The sequence below is a fragment of the Girardinichthys multiradiatus genome, chromosome 2 (assembly GCF_021462225.1).
Source record: "Girardinichthys multiradiatus isolate DD_20200921_A chromosome 2, DD_fGirMul_XY1, whole genome shotgun sequence".
NCBI classification, from domain to species: Eukaryota; Metazoa; Chordata; class Actinopteri; order Cyprinodontiformes; family Goodeidae; genus Girardinichthys; species Girardinichthys multiradiatus.
In genome coordinates this window covers 25720969-25743018 of record NC_061795.1, presented here as the reverse complement: position 1 = coordinate 25743018, position 22050 = coordinate 25720969, and the positions used below count along the sequence as shown (strand labels likewise).

The window sequence follows — 22050 nt, the reverse complement described above, 5'->3', positions numbered from 1 at the left end:
ACTTTTATTTTTTCAATATTTTGAAGTATAAAATTCAATAGATTTGTTCTGGTTGCATGTTTATTTGCTGTTTGTTCTGGTCGCTCTTCCAGCTAGTTTCCCTCTGCCTGCAACAACAAGCATAGCAAGTCATTTTCAGACTACAGTATTTTACAAAGAATAAGCAAGTTTTTAAATGTTAAATCATCCCAGGTGTTTACCTGCAGCAGGTTCTGCACTGCTGCTTTTCTTTCGACGTGCACTTGATCTGGTTTCTCTCTGCATTGTTGCTTCCTGGGTCTTTTCAGCCTTTCTGCTCTTTAATACGGCTTCCTTCGGATGTGTAGTTTTTTCTTTTTTTGGTGTTTCCTTTTTGACCGCCCTTTTCTTTGTTGTGCTCTCTGTCACACTTTTGGGCACCTAAAGAAATAAAACTAGTGCTACTAATGGTTACACAGTTTAAATTGAATGCAGTAAATGTGGCTTTTACCTTTTTCTTGTCTGTGTAATCATGGTCATCGTCTTTCTTTGCCCTCTTTTTCGCCTTGGGTGATTTTGAGTCTTCGGAGTATAAACAAAAGCCAGTTAAATCAAATTCTTATGTAGGGTTCAGCGGTGAAGCTCACTTACACATATTTGGCAGAAAATACAGAATCATTACTCTTAGGGAATGTCCTGCCACTAGTTTTACTTTGTAGAAAATGTATCTTATCAGAGAAGTGCTCCAGAAGTATTTTATTTTAATGACTTATTCATGTTTTTCTTTCAAAGTATGTTTTACAAAGCCAGAATTTTCAGTCAGTAATTGCAGTTTGTCCTTTATGTTAAAAAATAATAATTCTATGTTGGAAATAATGCAATATTGGAAAAGGGAAAGTGAGAAAATATCCAATCACAAACTGAAAGCATTACTTTGGTACTCTGTTGGACTTCTTCTGGATTTTATTGCAGTTTCTATTCTGTTAAGATGCAAATATGCAGGGGAAAGGATTTCCTTGAGTTCCAAAATTCTTGTGCTGCAGATGACAGATAAGCTTTGCAGGATGGTGCCTTGATGGTGCACCTTCTGTTTGTTTTTCTTTAATTTCCACCCCAAATTTTCAATTAGATTGCAGGTTAATTTGCCTTTGCTGGAGTTAATTCCTGTTCAAGTGATCGTGATCATGGCTTATGGCTAATGAAAACCCAAAGTTCATTTTTTTTAGAATAGAATATTCTAAAAAACTAAAACACTGAAATATTTTTGCCTACACATTCATGGGGAGGAAAGCTGATTTGATATTTGTCCAGCAGGCAGTTGCTGACGCCCTCCATAAACACGGTAACCACCCAAAATTGATGTAATTTCAAAGAATGCTGGGAAAGGAAATGGGAGGAAAAGTGGTTGAAAAATGGCACAATGCAGACACACAAGGGAAACCACAGCCTTGAAAGAATTCTGAAGCAAAGTCCCTTAAAGAGTTTCAGGAAGATTACGAAAGCTTGGGCAGCAGACCATCAGGAGCTACAACACAGAGGTATCCAGGACAAAGGGCTACAACTGTGGAATCCCTTGTTAAGCCACTTCCTAACTTGAGACATCAGAAGTGAAACAGGACCACACTGCTCTGTGGACCAAGGTCCTCTATTCAGATGAAATGGAGGAGCTAAGTTTTGAATCTATAACTCATAATCCTCAGAATGAACAAAAATAAACACTTGGAATACATCAGTGTGTAAGGAGCATATGTAAATGTCACTTTTCAAAATTACTGGCTGAAATAAATTAACTTTTTAATGATATTCTAATTCACTGAGATACACCTGTAACCGGAGGTTTTCTGTTTTGCAACCTTTCTAGTTTTGTGCGTACGTGCACTAAATATAAGACATAGGCCGACCAACATATTTTGCCACACTGAATTTCCCTTCTTGAAGGTGTTTTTAAATTCTTTTTCAAAATGCCAGCCTAAAGCTCTCTTGTTAAAGCCATGTCAGTACTCTTGTAACTGCAGATTCATTTGGGTCCAGATGGTGATTTTAGAAATGAAATTTTAAAGTGGATCCCATATTTTTATTCAGTCACGAAACATTTCCCCCCACACCTAATCTGATAAGAAAAAACATTTTAATAGTAACATAATTGAATTTTTGTAGGTATTACTCACTTTTGGGTGCCATGGGCCCTGGGTCCCCCTGAAACAGATAAGAATCTTTAATTTTTATTATCAGTAGAAACTTCATTCTAGAAAAAAAAACAATTTTTAATTGTCAAATTGACTCACTTTAAACCACATTGTTCTGCCATTGTGGTCAGAGATTGATTTCATGCCATCAACATAATAACACTGCAGCCATGCCTTGAAGGCAGAGTAGTCCAACTTCTCAGGGTCATAGCCCTTACCACCTATTACAGAAAATCTGCCGTAAATAGAGAGTTATCTTGGGATTTTAAGGGAAGAACTGGATAGGAAAAGAACTGGGACCCACCTAAGCTGACCACCTCCAGAGGAACTGTATGACAAAGTCTGAGAAGGTCCCCCGTCTCCTGTTTTATCCCTTTCTTTTTAGCTCTCTCTGGGGTCTTTCAGGAGGATTAAAGATGAATATAGTTAAAATAAACAATGCTTAGTTTCAGGAGAAACCAAACCCTTTTCTCTGTTTCACCTTTGTGTTTGTGATCTCATTTTTCAAAGGCTTCCTGTCCTCAAATCCATCGTCTGACTGAAGGCCTTCCAGTGCGTCCCGCGCACAAACGAACGGTGGGATATTTAACCTAAGACAAGAAAATACAGTGCTGCAGTTGTTTCACAGAATAAAAAGCTTTTCTGCTTTGAAAATCTGCAGACATGCTCCTTCCCATGCAGAGATAAGGTGCCATTCATATGTGTCTGACTGCAGGCATAGTTCGGCCTTCAGTTTTTATCACAGCACCAAACAAGGCCACCCTGTTGTTTCCAATAAGAAGCTTGGTAGAAAGGCACCTTTCAGGATAGAAGCACTTTTACATTGACCTGAGTTATCCTCATGGACCTGACTTACTGCTTTTCCTTTCATTTTTTTAAAGAAACTTTCTATAACTATCTGTTTAAATGTCACAAGGCCTCTGTATCTGTTGTGTACATCTAAGCCCTAGAATACTGTGATAAAGACGGGATATGGATTTATTCAGGCATCTCATCTACCATATGAGGGACTGAACCACTCTGAAAACTGACTAAGCAGCATGATGAAGTGAATAATTAACCTCAGCAAAGGATGGAAAGTTAATCTGGGTTTTTGTCATCTTACATGTGCACCCCAAAAAACGAGAATATCATTGGAAAGTTGACTTATTTTTACAATTTAATTAAAAAAGTGAAAACCATTAGATAAATTCGTGGTTTTGGCTAAGAAATCAGGAAAACTAATATTATACAAGATCAATAACAAAAATGGATTTTTAATACAACATTGTTGACCTACTAAAATGCGCATCCATTTACGGTACACAATATGTACTTGATGCTTGGTTGGGGCTCCTTTTGCATAAATTACTGCATCAATGCAGTCTGTGGCCCTGTGTAATCAAAGCCCAGGTTGCTTTAATAGAAAAGGGGAAGCCTTAAATAAAATGGTTTAACTTCTCAACTTGAATGACTGAAATACATAAATGTGCTTTATGATATTTTCATTTCCTTAAGATGCACCTGCAGATTGTTAAGCAGGAACAAATTATTTGAAGATGAATACATAAACCATGGTAAATATTACAAGATAGTTGTTGAAGTGACTTGTCCTACAATCTCCATTTGTGAGCATGTTGCTTTGGTGATACATCAAAGTTCAGACTGCATGTTCATCACCTGTAAAGGATTTCAGCTCTCAGGTAATTCCCAATACCGTTGAAGTACTTTTGATTCAGCAGGACCTCACAAATAGGACGATCAAAAGCCCGATCGCTCAGGTGAGACAAGACATTCTCCCTGCAAAAATAAGTGTAAAGCTCAAGGTGAAAGCTAAATTTTGGATGTGCTGATGACCAGTGAGATTCTCAGCATTACAAACCTGAAGCTTTTGTATTCAAACATGATGCAAGGCCCTCTGTCAGGCTGCCATGTACCATTGGGTTGCCAGCTGCCAAACCTGCGCGTGTCCACAAAGCTCAGCACTCTGCAGGGTTTCTCCTTGGTGTAGAAACACAGATGGGCATGTTTAGGAAGTTCATCCTCTGACGTGAAGCGGAAATAACCCGACATCCCGAAGCGGAAGACTATGTCCATAGGTTGATCTGCTTGCCCACCCTTTGATTGTTGCTCTCCATTATCATCACTTTTCATGGGCATCAGCATGAGTTTGACTTCCTTCCCTCTGGAAGTAGCTGTGATGCGGTAGGACTCACAGGTGCAGGCCACCTCAGGATTTTTGCTGACTTCAGATTTTATAACCGGTCCACTAAAGACCACTCCATCACACATCTTGTTGACATACAGGCTGGCCAAGTGGAGTTCAGGGCCCTCAGGCATTTTGATGCAACAATAAAAGCTGTGCTGCAGAGGAATCGAATGGGACATTAGTCAATACAGTGTCTCGCAAAAGTATTCATTGAACCTTTTCACATTTCTTCATGTTATAACCAAAAATATCAATGTACAGTGTATATTATTTGGGTTTAATATCATACACAAATCGGTACATAATTATGAAATGGAAGAAGGACAGATCATTTTCAGTTTCTTTACAAATAAAAAAGTGTGGAGTGCATTTAAATTTAGACCCCTGATTCAAAACCTTCTAGAACCATATTTTGCTACAATTACATCAACAAGTTTTTTTAAGGTATGCTTCTACAGGTCCTTCTCAAAATATTAGCATATTGTGATAAAGTTCATTATTTTCCATAATGTCATGGTGAAAATTTAACATTCATATATTTTAGATTCATTGCACACTAACTGAAATATTTCAGGTCTTTTATTGTCTTAATACGGATGATTTTGGCATACAGCTCATGAAAACCCAAAATTCCTATCTCACAAAATTAGCACATCATTAAAAGGGTCTCTAAACGAGCTATGAACCTAATCATCTGAATCAACAAGTTAACTCTAAACACCTGCAAAAGATTCCTGAGGCCTTTAAAACTCCCAGCCTGGTTCATCACTCAAAACCCCAATCATGGGTAAGACTGCCGACCTGACTGCTGTCCAGAAGGCCACTATTGACACCCTCAAGCAAGAGGGTAAGACACAGAAAGAAATTTCTGAACTAATAGGCTGTTCCCAGAGTGCTGTATCAAGGCACCTCGGTGGGAAGTCTGTGGGAAGGAAAAAGTGTGGCAGAAAACGCTGCACAACGAGAAGAGGTGACCGGACCCTGAGGAAGATTGTGGAGAAGGGCCGATTCCAGATCTTGGGGGACCTGCGGAAGCAGTGGACTGAGTCTGGACTAGAAACATTCAGAGCCACCGTGCACAGGCGTGTGCAGGAAATGGGCTACAGGTGCCGCATTCCCCAGTCCTGGGCTACAGAGAAGCAGCACTGGACTGTTGCTCAGTGGTCCAAAGTACTGTTCAGGGTGATGTGCATGTGCCACACATTGTATTGGCATATAGGTCAAAAGGTTAATTTATGGCCTTATGGGTTTCTTTCAATAACAGCTTCATTATTGGCACTCTTCCATAAAGTCCATGTTTGTGGCGTTCTTTTGGTTAACTGTTATCTTTAAATAATTCACATTGGGTTACCAGGAGGCACTTGGCTACCTCTCTGAATAATGCTCTCCTTACCAGACATATTGATGCTCCATAAGAGTTTCAAAGTTTGGAATATAGTTTTATAACCTAATTCTGATTTAAAATTTTCCTTAACTTTATTGCTAATGTTCCTTAGTCTTTATGATGATGTTTGCTCAGTGATGTATCCAGCAACGTCACAGAACACCTGGATATAAACTAACTTAAAATTACAGACAGGTGGACTTTTTAACCTGAATTTTGAAGCCAACTGGTTGCACTGGATTTCACACAGGGTTATTGGAGTAAAGATAGGGATGAATACAAATGCACCTTATTGTTCAGATCAGATTTTTATTTGCATAAAAGGTGAAAAACTTTGTATCGCTTTCCTTCCACTTTACAATTATGTGCTACTTTCTCGGTCTATCAGATAAATTACCAATAAAATACAGAACAGTTTCAAAATGTGAAAATGTGCGCCAACACACAATCCAACGCCCCTTCAAAATGTCTTTAAACAACATTGAATGGGGCAAATGCACCTCAAATTAAGCTGATTTTGTAAACACTTGAAATGCAGAAGCACATTAAAGAAAGCTTCCTTTATTTAACCTGCGCAAAACTTTCTCTGCAGAGAAAGGCGACATGTTTGTATTTATTGTTCAATTTGAGATACAACCAAATAACTCACCGCAATCACGAAGTAGCTTCCGGTGCTTGTTTAGAGCAAACGCAGCTGATGCCTCAGATATTACAGGTATGTGCTTTTTGCAGCCACTTTGGACAAATATTACCTTTACCCCGACACAATCCCAAAGATCTTTGCAGCATGCGTTGTTACCAAACAAGTTGTCATCGAATGTCATTAAAATCTCGCGAGATGTAAGTTGCTTGTTTAGCCAAAAAAAACAAAAAAAAAAACAAAAAACGATGCAAATATATCATGGCTTATCTTTCAAATGCGTTAAAGTAGCTGTGAAAGAATGAAAGAAAAAAGGTATTTTTAAGTATTTTTATATAGGAACGGTATCGCAGATAATTGCCATGGGATTGGCTAAACCAGATGCATGATGGGATATGTAGGAAATAAAGGAGCAAGAATTTGCAAACTTTATTTCCATTTTACCTTTTTACAAGCATTCTTATTGAAAACAAAACAATATACACATGGTTCAAACAAAAACGTGTCAAAAATAATATTTTACAAAAAAGAAATTAAAAAGCATGAGTGTATTTTTAATTGAGGGATACATTAGGTGTGAATACACAACTAAATATTAGTACATTCAAGTAAGAAATTAAGATCTTAACATTTGACATAACCAATTGAAGCAAATAGTTAATACTGTACAAGAGGCAATTATGGCAATTTTGGCAGGTCATCAGCATCGTTTGTATCTCGCTCCTGATCCAAGGTTTGTTCTTCATTCTTCATTGTAGTGCATTCATCATGGCCTGCGCCTGTTTGAGCTCTGTGAAACAGATATCACAGCATTACTGAGATCAATAAAGGGCATTTTAAAAAAGGACAGAGGATTAGAAAATGGGAAATAATTATTACCAGTAAGCAAGACCCTGAACTTATCTGCAGAGACAGAGACCACAGTCGTTTCGGAGGAGCCTGGCTCTGCTCCGTGTGTCTGAAGTTTAAGATGTATCAGGGGTTCATTTACTTCTCTAAGTTCACTAGAGCTCAGAGTGTAATCGACACGCCAGGAAATGGAGTCAAGTCGTCGAACTGCAAGTCATGACAGGGCAGATTGCACACTTCAGTCAGCGTTTAGTCATCAACTTCATGGCAGACAGCATTCATTATCAAAAACCTTTAACTTCTACTTTTAAATGAGGGAGACTGACAGAAACACTTACATCTCAAGCTGGTCTCTCTTAGGTTGTCTTGAAGTACAGAGTGCTTGTCTTCATAGGATTTGCAAAGCCCTGTAGTGTGCTCTAAGGAAATAGGATCATTGTCTTTATATAGAGAAAAACCAATATATACCCTAATGGACCACAACATCTCAGTACAGCAGAGAAAGCACTAACCTTTAGGCAAGCCAAGCTGCTGCAGCTCGCTGGACAGAGATTCACTATCAACATCATGTTTTGCAGCACTGGAAAAAATAAAGCTTAGCACTGCCACACTAGCTTTGATGTCTCCGCTCTCTGAAAGACACCGCAATAAAAGCTAAAGGATAATTTGGCAAAAACAAATCGGTAACTGCAAACACAAAGCCCAACTCTGGTTGCAAAAAAGTTAAGTCTTTATTTGAAATGCAATTGATGTTAATCTTGTTTTTTTTTTTACAGAAACTAAGAGTACCTGGTGTTGCCCTAACACTTTATGAAAAGTGCGTCATAAATTACTTTACATTAGATTTATTATTAGAACCTTACATTATCATCCATTACAAAAAAAAAAAAAATCAACCATATTCTAGGAAAAATAATAAAAATAATTTTGTTTAATAATTTCCTTGAGATGCATCATAAAGTTGCAGCAAATATGTATACAAACAAAGACTGAGGAGGACAACGTACAACATCACAGCAGTGTTAGTGGCTTTAAACGCAATAAGTGAAACACTTACCAAACTTTGCATCTGCAGTCAGCTTTGCAACTTTGTCATACTGCAATGAGAAAGGCAGTACAGATTTGTTCAGGCTGATGTAAAGGCTTTATTCTGAGGAGTATGAGAAAGTGTGGTTAAGAACTTACATCTATACCCTCACCCAGCAAATCCTTCAACACTTGAGCACAAAGGAGTTTCATCTTCACGCTCGACTGCACGGAAATCGAGTAGAAAATACACATTTGATATAAAATCTTCAAAGCAAACCTCGTTTACTTTTATGAGCATTAGATTAGGCAGCCATACTTACAATCTTTGCTAATGTGCTGATTTCGGCCAGCACCCAATCGGGGCAGTCCAGATCCCCACAGAACCGGAACCGCTGTAGAACATAGATAACCGAAAGAGTTATAACTGTAATACAACGAACAATCGGTTATTAACTGTGACAACAGCAGCTTTTCATCTTGAATTGCTATTATTATTAGCTTTGCCTGCTAGCTTCATGAACGCAGACCTTAAACGTCGATTGCTTATTTGATTTATCGTTTAACTTGTTTTAACACACGTAGAAAATCCAGGATCGTGTTTTCTGCTAATTTAACCTAATCATAAATAAAAGACATATATTGTAAAAATAACAATAATAATGAACGGGTTTACCATAGCGTCAGTGGAGATCAGGAAGTGTGGGATCTGTCCTCGTTTCTGATTGGACGTTTAACACGTGACAGTCGTGATGCTGCTTTTTTTTAAGCTTTCTAACAGCACCGCTCTGTATGTTGAGGTAAAACATTTAAAATGTTTAAGATTTGTATAAAAATGAATTTATCTTGGAAAAATGTGTTTATTCACGGATCAATGCAAGCTGATCCAACCAGACTCCAAAGTGTTGCAGTCTTTCATCCTTAGTTGAGGTAAACATGGAAGTTGTTTCGGTGCTGCAGGTGAACAAGTCTAAGCTTTGCCATTTAAGTTTATCATTGCTGCTTTTTTCCCTCCCATTCCTTATCATCATTTGTAAATAAGTCCCAGGGTTTTCTTTTATGGACAGACTGATTGCCATTCAAATTCAAATTGAAGCGTGACTAAAAGCAACTTCCAGCTCTCAGGTTGAACAGTCGCCAATCAAAGGCACAATTTTGAGTTGCAGACTCTCTTTCCAGTCTCTATGTCCTACTCATAGAGTGGCAAATATATTAGATACACCTGGCTATTTAATTCTTGCTATGATTCAATTAGGTGTTGGAAGTATCCCTTCTACTAACAGGCCAGGGTGAAAAGCATTTTAAACAGCTAAAAACCGTATGGACAATTTGACACTGTTACAGACCTCAAGATAAGCTTCCGTGGGTAATGGATCTCACAGACCAGTATATAGAGATTGTAACTTTTTCATTCATTTAAGACTCTGTGGCAGCATGACTCAGGATGGGAACTCCTCCAGAGGCAGTGCATAATTTGTTTCTTCTACCTCAAAGAACAGGTTTGAAAAGAAAAATTACAGTTGTGCAGGTCAGGATATTATCAATGTCAGGGAACATTTGTACTGTGACGCAGGACTGATGGTTTACAGAGATAATATAAGGTTCTCTTTGGAACATTTTCAGCACCACTTCTCCAAACCTGGTTCTGTCACCATTGTAACTAATGCTGGACACCTAAGCTAAACTGATGTGTCATGGTAAAGAAAGAGCTAAGCCAAAAAGTGAAGTTCCCAATTTTCTGGGTGAAAAAGAGAGTACAGCAATAGCTTCTTCAATAGCTGTGTACAGGAAAGCTACAAGGCAAAGCACAGAATCCCAGGAAGATGTGTATTTTTGATGGAGCGATGAAAAAACACAGAGAGCTCATAAATGATGTACGCAATAGTTCTCTGGCCTCTTCCTATTGCAAGGAGACCCCTGGAAAGACCCAAAACCTGCTGCTGGTATTATTTACCACTTCTGGCCTGGGAACCTGTGGATCTCTCAGAATGAGCTGAAAAGTGTTGCTTGAAAGAGGGGATGGATGGATGGATGGATGGATGGATGGATGGATGGATAGATGGATGGATGGATGGATGGATGGATAGATGGATGGATGGATGGATGGATGGATGGATGGATGGATGGATAGATGGATGGATGGATGGATGGATGGATGGATGGATGGATGGATGGATGGATGGATGGATGGATGGATGGATGGATGGATGGATGGATGGATTCAAGGCATGTTAACTCTGGCCTTCAGTTGTTCGACCTTGAAAGAGGGCACCTCTGAATGAATAAATATTTGAGCTTCTCTTAGATAACATTTTTTTATGATTTAACTGGTTATGAATTAGTGTTCATTTAAAGTAAAATAATTTGATAAGCCATGACTCCCTTACTCCTAAACTTGACTCAACTGCCAGGTACCATATTTTGTAAAGGCATACATTTGTTAAATCACGTTTAACACAAAACATTTAAAATTATCCAGGTTTTACCCTTGGCCTGGATAGTAAGTCGTGTATTATAACCACAAGTTCACTTCACATCCATTCTAACATCTTTTTATTTTTTTTAAATACACCTACCTACATTTCTAGACGTGTTTAATCTTCTGTTATCGGCTGACTAACAGAACACCACTTGCACAACCAGGACTCTCAGTTCACACAGGCAATTTCCCATAATATCCCATAGCGCATTCATTTTTTCATCAAGTACACATACTTTTGCAACAATCAGAAAAATCTTTGCAACCATCTATTTTATTTCTTTAGTCATCTTATAAAAAAACAAAATAGGTTACTCCTGCAGAAATATAAACATAGCTATAAACTGCGACACAGAACAGACTGGGACATGCTTAAAACAGGAACGATATGGGGGAATATTTTTCAGGTCTAAGTTAAAGAAAAATATTATGCATTAACAACATATGACTAAAAGCTCTTAATTGCGGAAGACATATCAAAGCGGTAGAAAATAAATGTAATATTTGACAGAATTACATTGCTTTGGGGTAAGACTGTTATATATAATAGCAGTGGGTGCTTGGTTTTGCTGATAAATCTTTAAGAAAAATCAATTAAGAAGCATTTTGACAGTTACAAAATAAATAATTAAAATTATGAGCCCTCCTAAATCATTAATTCAAATGTATTAATGTTTTCACAAAGAGAATGATTTCGCCAAACTTACTGAGTATTTTATTAGATATCTCAATGTCTTCAGTAAGGTGCTCCTCAAGAGTGAGACCGATTTAATGTTTATTCCCAGTAACTACAACCCAGTTAACTAAAAAAGGAGTGGAAAATTCCTAAAAACCCAACATTACAGTTAAATACGATGAACATGTTTAACAAACTGGCTTTAAAATAACACTTTACTTGTTGATTGTTGATTGGATGCTTTCAACAAAGCAAAACAAGTATTTTTGAAACATCCCCTGGGTTTTTAAATTTCTTTGGTGTCATAATTGATACATAAGGCATGTATGGTCATGTCTTGTACCTGTAATGAAAAACATATCTACTGTATGCCTTATAGGAAAATGCATGATATACCTAAACACAATTTACCATGGTGCATTTGTTGACAAATTGTGCCGATGATGTAGTGGTCCCTGAAAAAATGCATTGAAGATGATACGCTAAGCATTATAGGGTTATACAAATCCCAGCAAAACATGTCTCCTGATGTTCTGTTTATATACAGGTCCTTCTCAAAATATTAGCATATTGTGATAAAGTTCATTATTTTCCATAATGTAATGATGAAAATTTAACATTCATATATTTTAGATTCTTTGCACACTAACTGAAATATTTCAGGTCTTTTATTGTCTTAATACGGATGATTTTGGCATACAGCTCATGAAAACCCAAAATTCCTATCTCACAAAATTAGCATATCATTAAAAGGGTCTCTAAACGAGCTATGAACCTAATCATCTTAATCAACGAGTTAACTCTAAACACCTGCAAAAGATTCCTGAGGCCTTTAAAACTCCCAGCCTGGTTCATCACTCAAAACCCCAATCATGGGTAAGACTGCTGACCTGACTGCTGTCCAGAAGGCCACTATTGACACCCTCAAGCAAGAGGGTAAGACACAGAAAGAAATTTCTGAACGAATAGGCTGTTCCCAGAGTGCTGTATCAAGGCACCTCAGTGGGAAGTCTGTGGGAAGGAAAAAGTGTGGCAGAAAACGCTGCACAACGAGAAGAGGTGACCGGACCCTGAGGAAGATTGTGGAGAAGGGCCGATTCCAGACCTTGGGGGACCTGCGGAAGCAGTGGACTGAGTCTGGAGTAGAAACATCCAGAGCCACCGTGCACAGGCGTGTGCAGGAAATGGGCTACAGGTGCCGCATTCCCCAGGTCAAGCCACTTTTGAACCAGAAACAGCGGCAGAAGCGCCTGACCTGGGCTACAGAGAAGCAGCACTGGACTGTTGCTCAGTGGTCCAAAGTACTTTTTTCGGATGAAAGCAAATTCTGCATGTCATTCGGAAATCAAGGTGCCAGAGTCTGGAGGAAGACTGGGGAGAAGGAAATGCCAAAATGCCAGAAGTCCAGTGTCAAGTACCCACAGTCAGTGATGGTCTGGGTGCCGTGTCAGCTGCTGGTGTTGGTCCACTGTGTTTTATCAAGGGCAGGGTCGATGCAGCTAGCTATCAGGAGATTTTGGAGCACTTCATGCTTCCATCTGCTGAAAAGCTTTATGGAGATGAAGATTTCATTTTTCAGCACGACCTGGTACCTGCTCACAGTGCCAAAACCACTGGTAAATGGTTTACTGACCATGGTATCACTGTGCTCAATTGGCCTGCCAACTCTCCTGACCTGAACCCCATAGAGAATCTGTGGGATATTGTGAAGAGAACGTTGAGAGACTCAAGACCCAACAATCTGGATGAGCTAAAGGCCGCTATCGAAGCATCCTGGGCCTCCATAAGACCTCAGCAGTGCCACAGGCTGATTGCCTCCATGCCACGCCGCATTGAAGCAGTCATTTCTGCCAAAGGATTCCCGACCAAGTATTGAGTGCATAACTGTACATGATTATTTGAAGGTTGACGTTTTTTGTATTAAAAACACTTTTCTTTTATCGGTCGGATGAAATATGCTAATTTTGTGAGATAGGAATTTTGGGTTTTCATGAGCTGTATGCCAAAATCATCCGTATTAAGACAATAAAATACCTGAAATATTTCAGTTAGTGTGCAATGAATCTAAAATATATGAATGTTAAATTTTCATCATGACATTATGGAAAATAATGAACTTTATCACAATATGCTAATATTTTGAGAAGGACCTGTATGCAAGTTCATCGATTTAGAGCAAAAAGTTTGCATGTGTGATTTTGTACATTTGTACAACTGATTTTTTTCAGCTCTGCATTCTTTCAGGAATGCAGAGAGAATAATCAGGGCTGACCTTCCCTCCATCCAGGACTTAAACAGGTCTAGGGTCAGGAAAAGAGCTGCTAAAATCTCTGCAGACCCCACACACCCTGCACATAAACTGTTCAGAGTTTTACCTTTAGGCCGCCGCTACAGAGCACTGTTTACTAAAACCAGCCGCCACTGAGACAGTTTCTTCCCCCTGGCTGTTTCTCTGTTGAACATTCAATAGAGTACAAAACAACAGCATATAGATGTTGCAAATGCACCTTTTTACTATATATGTGTATATTGTACATTGTAAATATGTATATTCTGTAATACAAAAGCAAAGTGTACCGGAGTCAAATTCCTTGTTTGTATGTACAAACTTGGCAATAAAGCTGATTCTGATTCTGATTCTGATTTTAGGGAGGTTTGTTTATTAGGGATCCACAATATTCATTTGCTAAACATGTTGTAATTAAAGTTAAAGATGTATCTAAATATTTTATGTGATAGAACGACAAAAAATAGTATTTACAATGGTCCACAGAGTGAAGCAAGCTTAATATATGTGAGCAAATGTTTTATAAATAAACAGTATTTGTAAAAGTATTCATACCCCTTGAATGTCTCCTCATATTGTTACATTACAACCACACACATTAATATATTTAAGTGCAATTTCATGTGAAAGACCAACACAAAGTGGTATACAATTGTGAAGTGGAACGAAAATTATGCATGATTTTTTTTTCTTTTTTTTACAAATAAAAAACTGAAAAGGGCATTGTGCAAAAGTATTCACCTCCCCTGAGTCAATACTTTGTGGAACCACCTTTTGCTGAAATTACAGCTGCAAATTAAGAGTCAGCCTAACCCAAATAATTATTGTTTTTCTGAATCTGGCTCCCCTGCGCGGCCTTGATAGCTGGCTATCTTCAACTTCTCCTGGAAGTTATGTAAACATGACGCTCCGCTACCTCTGCCCCCTCCCTTCCCTGAGGACATCTGTGGACCTGCTCAGAACTTTGTGGCCGGTTGATGAACATTCCAACGAACCATCAAGGACAATGGCCTCTGTGACAGTGCTTCATGGACTTACTTGCACACACACACATGGTCAAGATAAACATATGCACCCCTCACACCGCCTTCACCGTTCCCGGCATGATGTTGTTTTGTCAACTTGTTGCTTCTTTGTGTTGAGGTTTTTTGCAATCTCAAACTGTATCCTGCTAAGGATAAAGTGTGAAATATGATTTTTTTTTTTCCTCTACTTTCCTAATGTGGCCTCTTTTCTCATCTAACAAGGGCAGCGCCTGTGAGTGGGCAGCAAAGCCTCGGTGACCCGTCTCCCTTGTCTTGTGTCATGATGTATGTTTGGATGGGTTGTACTGGAATTCTAATTTCCCCTCGGGGATCAATAAAGTATCTTTGAATTGAATTGAATTGAAATCTTTTAGGGTATGTCTGTACCAGCTTTGCTGGCCAGCTTTCTGACATTTTTGCCCTTTCTTCATGGCAAAACCACTCAAGCTTAGTCAGATGGACGGATTCCCAAAACATGAGCTGTGGATCGCTGCAGTTCGTCCAGTCACCATGGGCCTTTTGGCTCCATCTCTGATCGGTGCTCTCCTCGTTCGGCCTGTAAGTTTAGGTGGACGGCCGTGTCTTAGTAGGTTTACAGTTGTGCCATACTCTTTCCATTTCCGGATGATGGATTGAACAGTGCTCTGTGAGATATTCAAAGCTTAGGAAATCTTTTTATAGCCTAAGCCTGCTTTAAACTTTATCCCTGACCTGTCTGGTGTGTTCCTTGGACTTCATGATGCTGTGTGCTCCCGAATATTCTCTTAACCAACCTCTGAGGCCGTCACAGAGCAGCTGTATTTGTACTGAGATTAGATTACACACAGGTGGACTCTAGTTACTCATTAGCAATCATCAGGCAACTTCTGAAGGCAATTGGTTGCACTCAGAGTAAAGGGGGCTGAATACCTTTGCACACCACACTTTTCAGTTTTTATTTGTAAAAAATCATGTATAGTTTTTGTTCCACTTTACAATTGTAAACCACCTTATGTTGGTCTTTCACATAAAATTCCAATAAAATATATTTATGTTTGTGGTTGTAATATGACAATATGTGAAAAAGTTCAAGGGGTATGAATACTTGTACAAGCCACCGTATTATATATTATTTCTAAAAGCAGATATATTAATAGTAAGCAGATTCATACCTTTTGGATAAATAAATACAACGTTTTTTTATTAAAATTGTCTATTTATCATAGTTCTGCAGAACACAATAACATCTGCCACCATTATTAATAATTCATTAGATAATGACAAATAATTCTCGTAATATTTTCAACCACGGAATTATTTAATTCCGTGGTTGACCTGCCTACATGTGTATTTAAAGGTTACCAGACTCAGACTACAGGTTACCAGCAAATAATGATTAATTGGTCACTGGAGGCCTGAACTATTTATTGACTGGGTGGAAAACAAGAACCAGGTATTTTGCATCAAGACCACTATTTCCTCTCGTCAAATCCTTCGACTACATGAGAAAATCCTGTTTTGTTATCTAGCGATGAGGAGATAGATCGCTACTAGTTGATGTGATCCATTTTCTTGTGTTAGCGAAACATATTTCAGATTTTCTCATAAAAACCAGCTGAAATAAATTATAATGGGTGTGGCTGCTCTTGGCTTATGTATAAATGTAAATATGTATAGCTAGTTTTACCCAATTTAATCTGAATAGTTTTACAGAATATTATATTTAATTGTTTTTCATGTATCTTAACTAAGGAACTGATACTTTCATTCTGATTTAAACAATCAAAATAACTTATAAGAGTGATTAATTATGTAGCATCTGATCAATAAATACACTTAAAAATGATCTATGCCACTTTTCACTTTCTGATTGTAGTAAGAGTATTTTTAATTTATTGTTTGGCCTTTTTGGTTCATTAATTTAATGGGGTGGTGGAAGGCTCAGCTTGGCAAGGTTCTGACATTCTTTATGCTTTCATTACTAAGCTATAATGTTTTCACTGTCCCAGTTTGTCTTGGACCAAGACCACACATGTTAAGTTGACCAATTATTCTGGGTTGGAGTGAAATTTTTATTGTTTTCCAATCTTTTTGACAGACATGCATACTGTGATAAATTGACAAACTTACTAAGGTTTTCATTTTGCTTATCTGTTGTCTGGAACGTAAAAACATAATAGTTGATTAGACTTAAATGGTAGCTTTTACTTTGACATTGAAAACCAGTGTTTGATATGGGTGGCTAACAGACAGTTAAAGAACATGCAGAATTGTCATACTTTTTCCATGTAATAACTGAGCCATAATATTATCTTTGGACAGACCTCTATTATGAACTTTCACACAGCTGTCCAGCCAAAGTAATCTTAGAAGCCGACTCGAATGTTCAAGAGCACAAAAACAGCTTTGGTGAAACATAACTCTACGGAGTAAAAAACTAATATTTTCACAGGTGACTTTTAGGTTTCACTACAGTCACTAGCAAAATGGAGCAGAAGGTTCATACAGGAGACTTGGGAATGCTGACAGAAGATTAACACCATGCAGACTTCATAATGCACAATATTTTGATTACAAAACTATAAAGGACGTGCGGAGGATATGAATCATAGCCTCCAGGATAAAACTGAGCTATGCATACATGATGCATACTTACAGTACAGACCAAACGTTTGGACACACCTTCTCATTCAAAGAGCTGTCTTTATTTTCATGACTACGAATATTGTAGCTTCACACTGAAGGCATCAAAACTATAAATTAACACATGTGGAATTATTTACTGAACAAAAAAGTGTGAAACAACTGAAAATATGTCTTATATTCTAGGTTTTTCAAAGTAGCCACCTTTTGCTTTGATTACTGCACTGCACACTCTTGGCATTCTGTTGATGAGCTTCAAGAGGTGGTCACCTGAAATGGTTTTCACTTCACAGGTGTGCCCTGTCAGGTTTAATAAGTGGGATTTCAAGCCTTATAAATGGGGTTGGGACCATCAGTTGTGTTGTGCAGGAGGTGGATACAGTACACAGCTGATAGTCCTACTGAATAGACTGTTAGAATTTGTATTATGGCAAGAAAAAAGCAGCTAAGTAAAGAAAAATGAGTGGCCATCATTACTTTAAGAAATGAAGGTCAGTCAGTCCGAACAATTGGGAAAACTTTGAAAGTGTCCCCAAGTGCAGTTGCAAAAACCATCAAGCGCTACAAAGAAACTGGCTCACATGAGGACCGCCCCAGGAAAGCAAGACCAAGAGTCACCTCTGCTGCGGACGATAAGTTCATCCGAGTCACCAGCCTCAGAAATCACAGGTTAACAGCAGCTCAGATTAGAGAACAGGTCAATGCCACACAAAGTTCTAGCAGCAGACACATCTCTAGAACAACTGTTAAGAGGAGACTGTGTGAATCAGGCCTTCATGGTAAAATAGCTGCTAGGAAACCACTGTTGAGGACAGGCAACAAGCAGAAGAGACTTGTTTGGGCTAAAGAACGCAAGGAATGGACATTAGACCAGTGGAAAATCTGTGCTTTGGTCTGATGAGTCCAAGTTTGAGATCTTTGGTTCCAACCACCGTGTCTTTGTGCGGCGCAGAAGAGGTGAACGGATGGACTCTACATGCCTGGTTCCCACCGTGAAGCATGGAGGAGGAGGTGTGATGGTGTGGGGGTGCTTTGCTGGTGACACTGTTGGGAATTTATTCAAATTGAAGGCATACTGAACCAGCATGGCTACCACAGCATATTGCAGCGGCATGCTATTCCATCCGGTTTGCGTTTAGTTGGACCATCATTTATTTTTCAACAGGACAATGACCCCAAACACACCTCCAGGCTGTGCAAGGGCTATTTGACCAAGAAGGAGAGTGATGGGGTGCTGCGCCAGATGACCTGGCCTCCACAGTCACTGGACCTGAACCCAATCGAGATGGTTTGGGGTGAGCTGGACTGCAGAGTGAAGGCAAAAGGGCCAACAAGTGCTAAGCATCTCTGGGAACTCCTTCAAGACTGTTGGAAAACCATTTCAGGAGACTACCTCTTGAAGCTGTTGGAAAATATTTAAAATACTTAATAGGGTCTGCATTGCTATGCTCAAGTTAGGTTTAATAATGTGTGAAATGAAATGTACTGTGTAACTTAGTGGATTGCTCAAAACAGGTGTGTGTGTGTGTGACTTGGCTGTGGTCAGCCCGGCACCAGTGAAGATATTTCTGTACATGTCTCAGATAACAGCCAAAAGTAGAATAACAGGAATGTTGTGAAGGTCTGAACAGACAGCTGAATGCCAGGTGTAAGAGTTCAACCAGACACTCAGCTAACAATATGTGTTTTTTTTCTTTGTAATTGTACACGCCTTGCTTTTGAATAAAAACCTTGTCTTTGGGGAGAAAAAGTCAGAATTGCTCTGGTGACTCAGCTGACACGTCTCCCTAGCCGGGCGAAAGAAACTGTGTTTCCGTTTATTATTTAGTTTTACTAAAACAGTATAGCATAGGACTTAGCTTTACCAAAACAAACGAGCACGCAGGAGTTTCTGGGAACAACTCCATCAACTTGGTGACTCCCGACGTGATTTGGGAAAAGCGAGGACTTTCGGCTAAATCAGAACTTCACCAAAAGACTCGGACACCGGGTACTTCTTACGAGGTAAGCAGAAACCTGTTTAAACGAACTCTGCACGAACTCTGCACTTTTGGCATTGTCGATAGGCCTAAATTATTGGTGTCAGATGTCTGAGTAAGTGAAATGTTCTGCTAAATTTAACACGTGTAAAGTAATGCATTATGGTACTGTAAAAGAGGTTACGAAAAGCAAAATGAGAAGTGTTTTTTGAACTAAAGGGTAAGAGGCCCAAAGAGTTAGAGTCCCTGTGAAATAAGGGTTCGAGGCCCAAAGGGTTAGAGGCCCTCTAGATAAGGGTTCGAGGCCCTTTTGTGTTTCCTGAGTTTGGCAACTCAGAATCAGAAAAGCTTTATTGCCAAGTACGTTTTTGGACATACAAGGAATTTGTTTTGGCGTAGTCGTTGCAATACAGTACAAATTAAACAGTATAAACATATCTACAATATAATATAAATATATGTGCACAGTTTTAAGTGAGTGAGAGTAAATATAGAGCAGTATAAGATGCAAGAGAAATACAACAGTGCAGGTGATCATTGTGCAAGTATGGCAGTGCAAGTAAAGCAGGAGTCCATGCTGAGCGTTAATGTAACGCATAGAGTTGCGAGTTACAAGTGTCCTGTCAGCAAAAAAGGGGGTGTGGGGAAAAGGGAGAGTGTCAGGGTGGTTTCCGGGCTTTGTTAACAAGGCTGATGGCAGATGGGAAAAAACTGTTCTTGTGGCGTGAGGTTTTGGTCCGGATGGACCGCAGCCTCCTGCCAGAGGGGAGAGTCTCAAAGAGTCTGTGACCGGGGTGGGAGGGATCAGCCATAATCTTCCCTGCCTGCTTCAGGATCCTGGAGGTGTACAGTTCCTGGAGCGACAGTAGACTGCAGCCAATCACCTTCTCAGCAGACCGAATGACACGCTGCAGCCTGCCCTTATCCTTGGCTGTAGCAGCGGCGTACCAGATGGTGATGGAGGAGGTAAGGATGGACTCAATGATGGCTGTGTAGAAGTGCACCATCATAGTCTTTGGCAGGTTGAATTTCTTCAGCTGCCGCAGGAAGAACATCCTCTGCTGGGCTTTCTTGATGAGGAAGCTGATGTTTGGCTCCCACTTGAGATCCTGGGAGATGATGGTTCCCAGGAAGCGGAAAGATTCCACAGTGTCAATTGTGGAGTCACAGAGGGTGATGGGGGCAGGTGGGGCTGGGTTCTGCCTGAAGTCCACAACCATCTCCACTGTCTTTAGAGCGTTGAGCTCAAGGTTGTTCTGGCTGCACCAGTCCAACAGATGGTCCACCTCCCATCTGTACGCGGACTCGTCACCATCAGAGATGAGTCCGATCAGGGTGGTGTCGTCCGCAAACTTCAGAAGCTTGACAGACTGGTGACTGGAGGTGCAGCTGTTGGTGTACAGGGAGAAGAGCAGAGGAGAGAGAACACAGCCTTGGGGGGAACCGGTGCTGATGGTCAAGGAGTCAGAGACGTGCTTCCCCAGCCTCACGCGCTGCTTCCTGTCAGACAGGAAGTCAGTGATCCACCTGCAGGTGGAGTCGGGCACACTCAGCTGGGATAGCTTCTCCTGTAGCAGAACTGGGACGATGGTGTTAAAGGCAGAGCTGAAATCCACAAACAGGATCCTGGCGTAGGTTCCTGTGGAGTCCAGGTGCCGGAGAATGACGTGAAGGGCTAGGTTGACTGCATCATCTACAGACCTGTTGGCTCTGTAGGCAAACTGCAGGGGGTCCAGGAGGGGGTTGGTGATGTCTTTTAGGTGTGAGAGCACAAGGCGCTCAAAGGACTTCATCACTACAGAGGTCAGGGCGACGGGTCTGAAGTCATTAAGCCCTGTGGTCCTTGGCTTCTTGGGAACAGGGACGATGGTGGAGGACTTGAAGTAGGCTGCAACATGACATGTCTCCAGTGAGGTGTTAAAAATGTCTGTGAAGACTGGAGACAGCTGATCAGCGCAGTGCTTCAGGCTGGCTGGTGAGACAAAATGTTTGTTGACGTCCCTCTCCTGGATGGAAATAGCCGTCCTCGGCGTGGGTAGGGGGCTGGTGGGGGGGAACTTCAAGGTGGGGGTTGGAGGTGCCAAGGCCCCTCTTGAGGTTGGGGAGGTGGGGGTGGTGGATTGTGGCTGCAGCTGTTGGGGGGCGTCGTGGGAGATGGTTGCAGGACTGTCCCTTTGTCTTTCAAAGCGGCAGTAGAACTCGTTCAGGTCGTTGGCGAGGCGTCGGTCGTTGATGGAGTGGGGGGCTTTCGGCTTGTAGTTGGTGATTTGCTTGAGCCCTTTCCAGACAGACGCAGAGTCGTTGGCTGAGAACTGGTTTTGGAGCTTCTCAGAGTACAGTCGTTTGGCCTCTTTCACTGCCTTGCCAAACTTGTACTTTGCCTCTCTGTATATGTCTTTGTCCCCACTCCTGAAGGCCTCTTCCTTATCCAGTCTTAACCTTCTGAGTTTATCTGTGAACCAGGGTTTGTTGTTGTTGTAACTCACCCTGGTGCATGATGGTACACAGCTGTCCTCACAGAAGCTGATGTAGGAAGTCACAGCCTCTGTGTACTCGTCCAGACTGTTGGTAGTAGTCCTGAACACATCCCAGTCTGTACAGCCTAAACACGCCTGGAGATTCTCCACAGCCTCACTGCTCCACTTCCTTGTCGTCCTCACAACAGGTTTGCAGAGCTTTAGTTTCTGCCTGTATGCAGGAATCAGGTAGACCATGATGTGGTCGGATTGGCCCAGTGCAGCACGTGGGACG

The 22050-nt window shown here is 40.3% G+C and overlaps 2 protein-coding genes across 4 annotated transcripts; both read right to left on the bottom strand.

The window, feature by feature from the left end:
* Positions 1 to 46: 46 nt before the first annotated feature.
* Positions 47 to 6633, bottom strand: neil1 (nei-like DNA glycosylase 1). Of its 2 annotated transcripts, none has more exons than XM_047392786.1 (10): positions 6366 to 6633; positions 4006 to 4487; positions 3804 to 3923; positions 2626 to 2734; positions 2449 to 2542; positions 2244 to 2365; positions 2127 to 2154; positions 470 to 540; positions 201 to 399; positions 47 to 107 (listed from the first exon to the last, which is right to left on the bottom strand). In XM_047392786.1, the coding sequence occupies exons 2-10, from the start codon at positions 4461 to 4463 to the stop codon at positions 61 to 63; spliced, it is 1248 nt and encodes a 415-aa protein (XP_047248742.1). In that variant the 5' UTR covers positions 4464 to 4487; positions 6366 to 6633; the 3' UTR covers positions 47 to 60. The 2 variants fall into 2 exon arrangements, with proteins under 2 accessions (XP_047248742.1, XP_047248748.1); XM_047392792.1 differs by having other exon boundaries at positions 4006 to 4482.
* Positions 6634 to 6770: 137 nt separating this feature from the next.
* commd4 (COMM domain containing 4) lies at positions 6771 to 8985 on the bottom strand. Of its 2 annotated transcripts, none has more exons than XM_047392801.1 (8): positions 8908 to 8985; positions 8555 to 8626; positions 8391 to 8456; positions 8263 to 8302; positions 7718 to 7837; positions 7544 to 7624; positions 7236 to 7412; positions 6771 to 7146 (listed from the first exon to the last, which is right to left on the bottom strand). In XM_047392801.1, exons 1-8 carry the CDS (start codon positions 8908 to 8910, stop codon positions 7106 to 7108), a joined length of 600 nt encoding a protein of 199 aa, XP_047248757.1. In that variant the 5' UTR covers positions 8911 to 8985; the 3' UTR covers positions 6771 to 7105. The 2 variants fall into 2 exon arrangements, with proteins under 2 accessions (XP_047248757.1, XP_047248764.1); XM_047392808.1 differs by lacking the exon at positions 8908 to 8985 and adding an exon at positions 8762 to 8780.
* Between the last annotated feature and the right edge of the window lie 13065 nt (positions 8986 to 22050).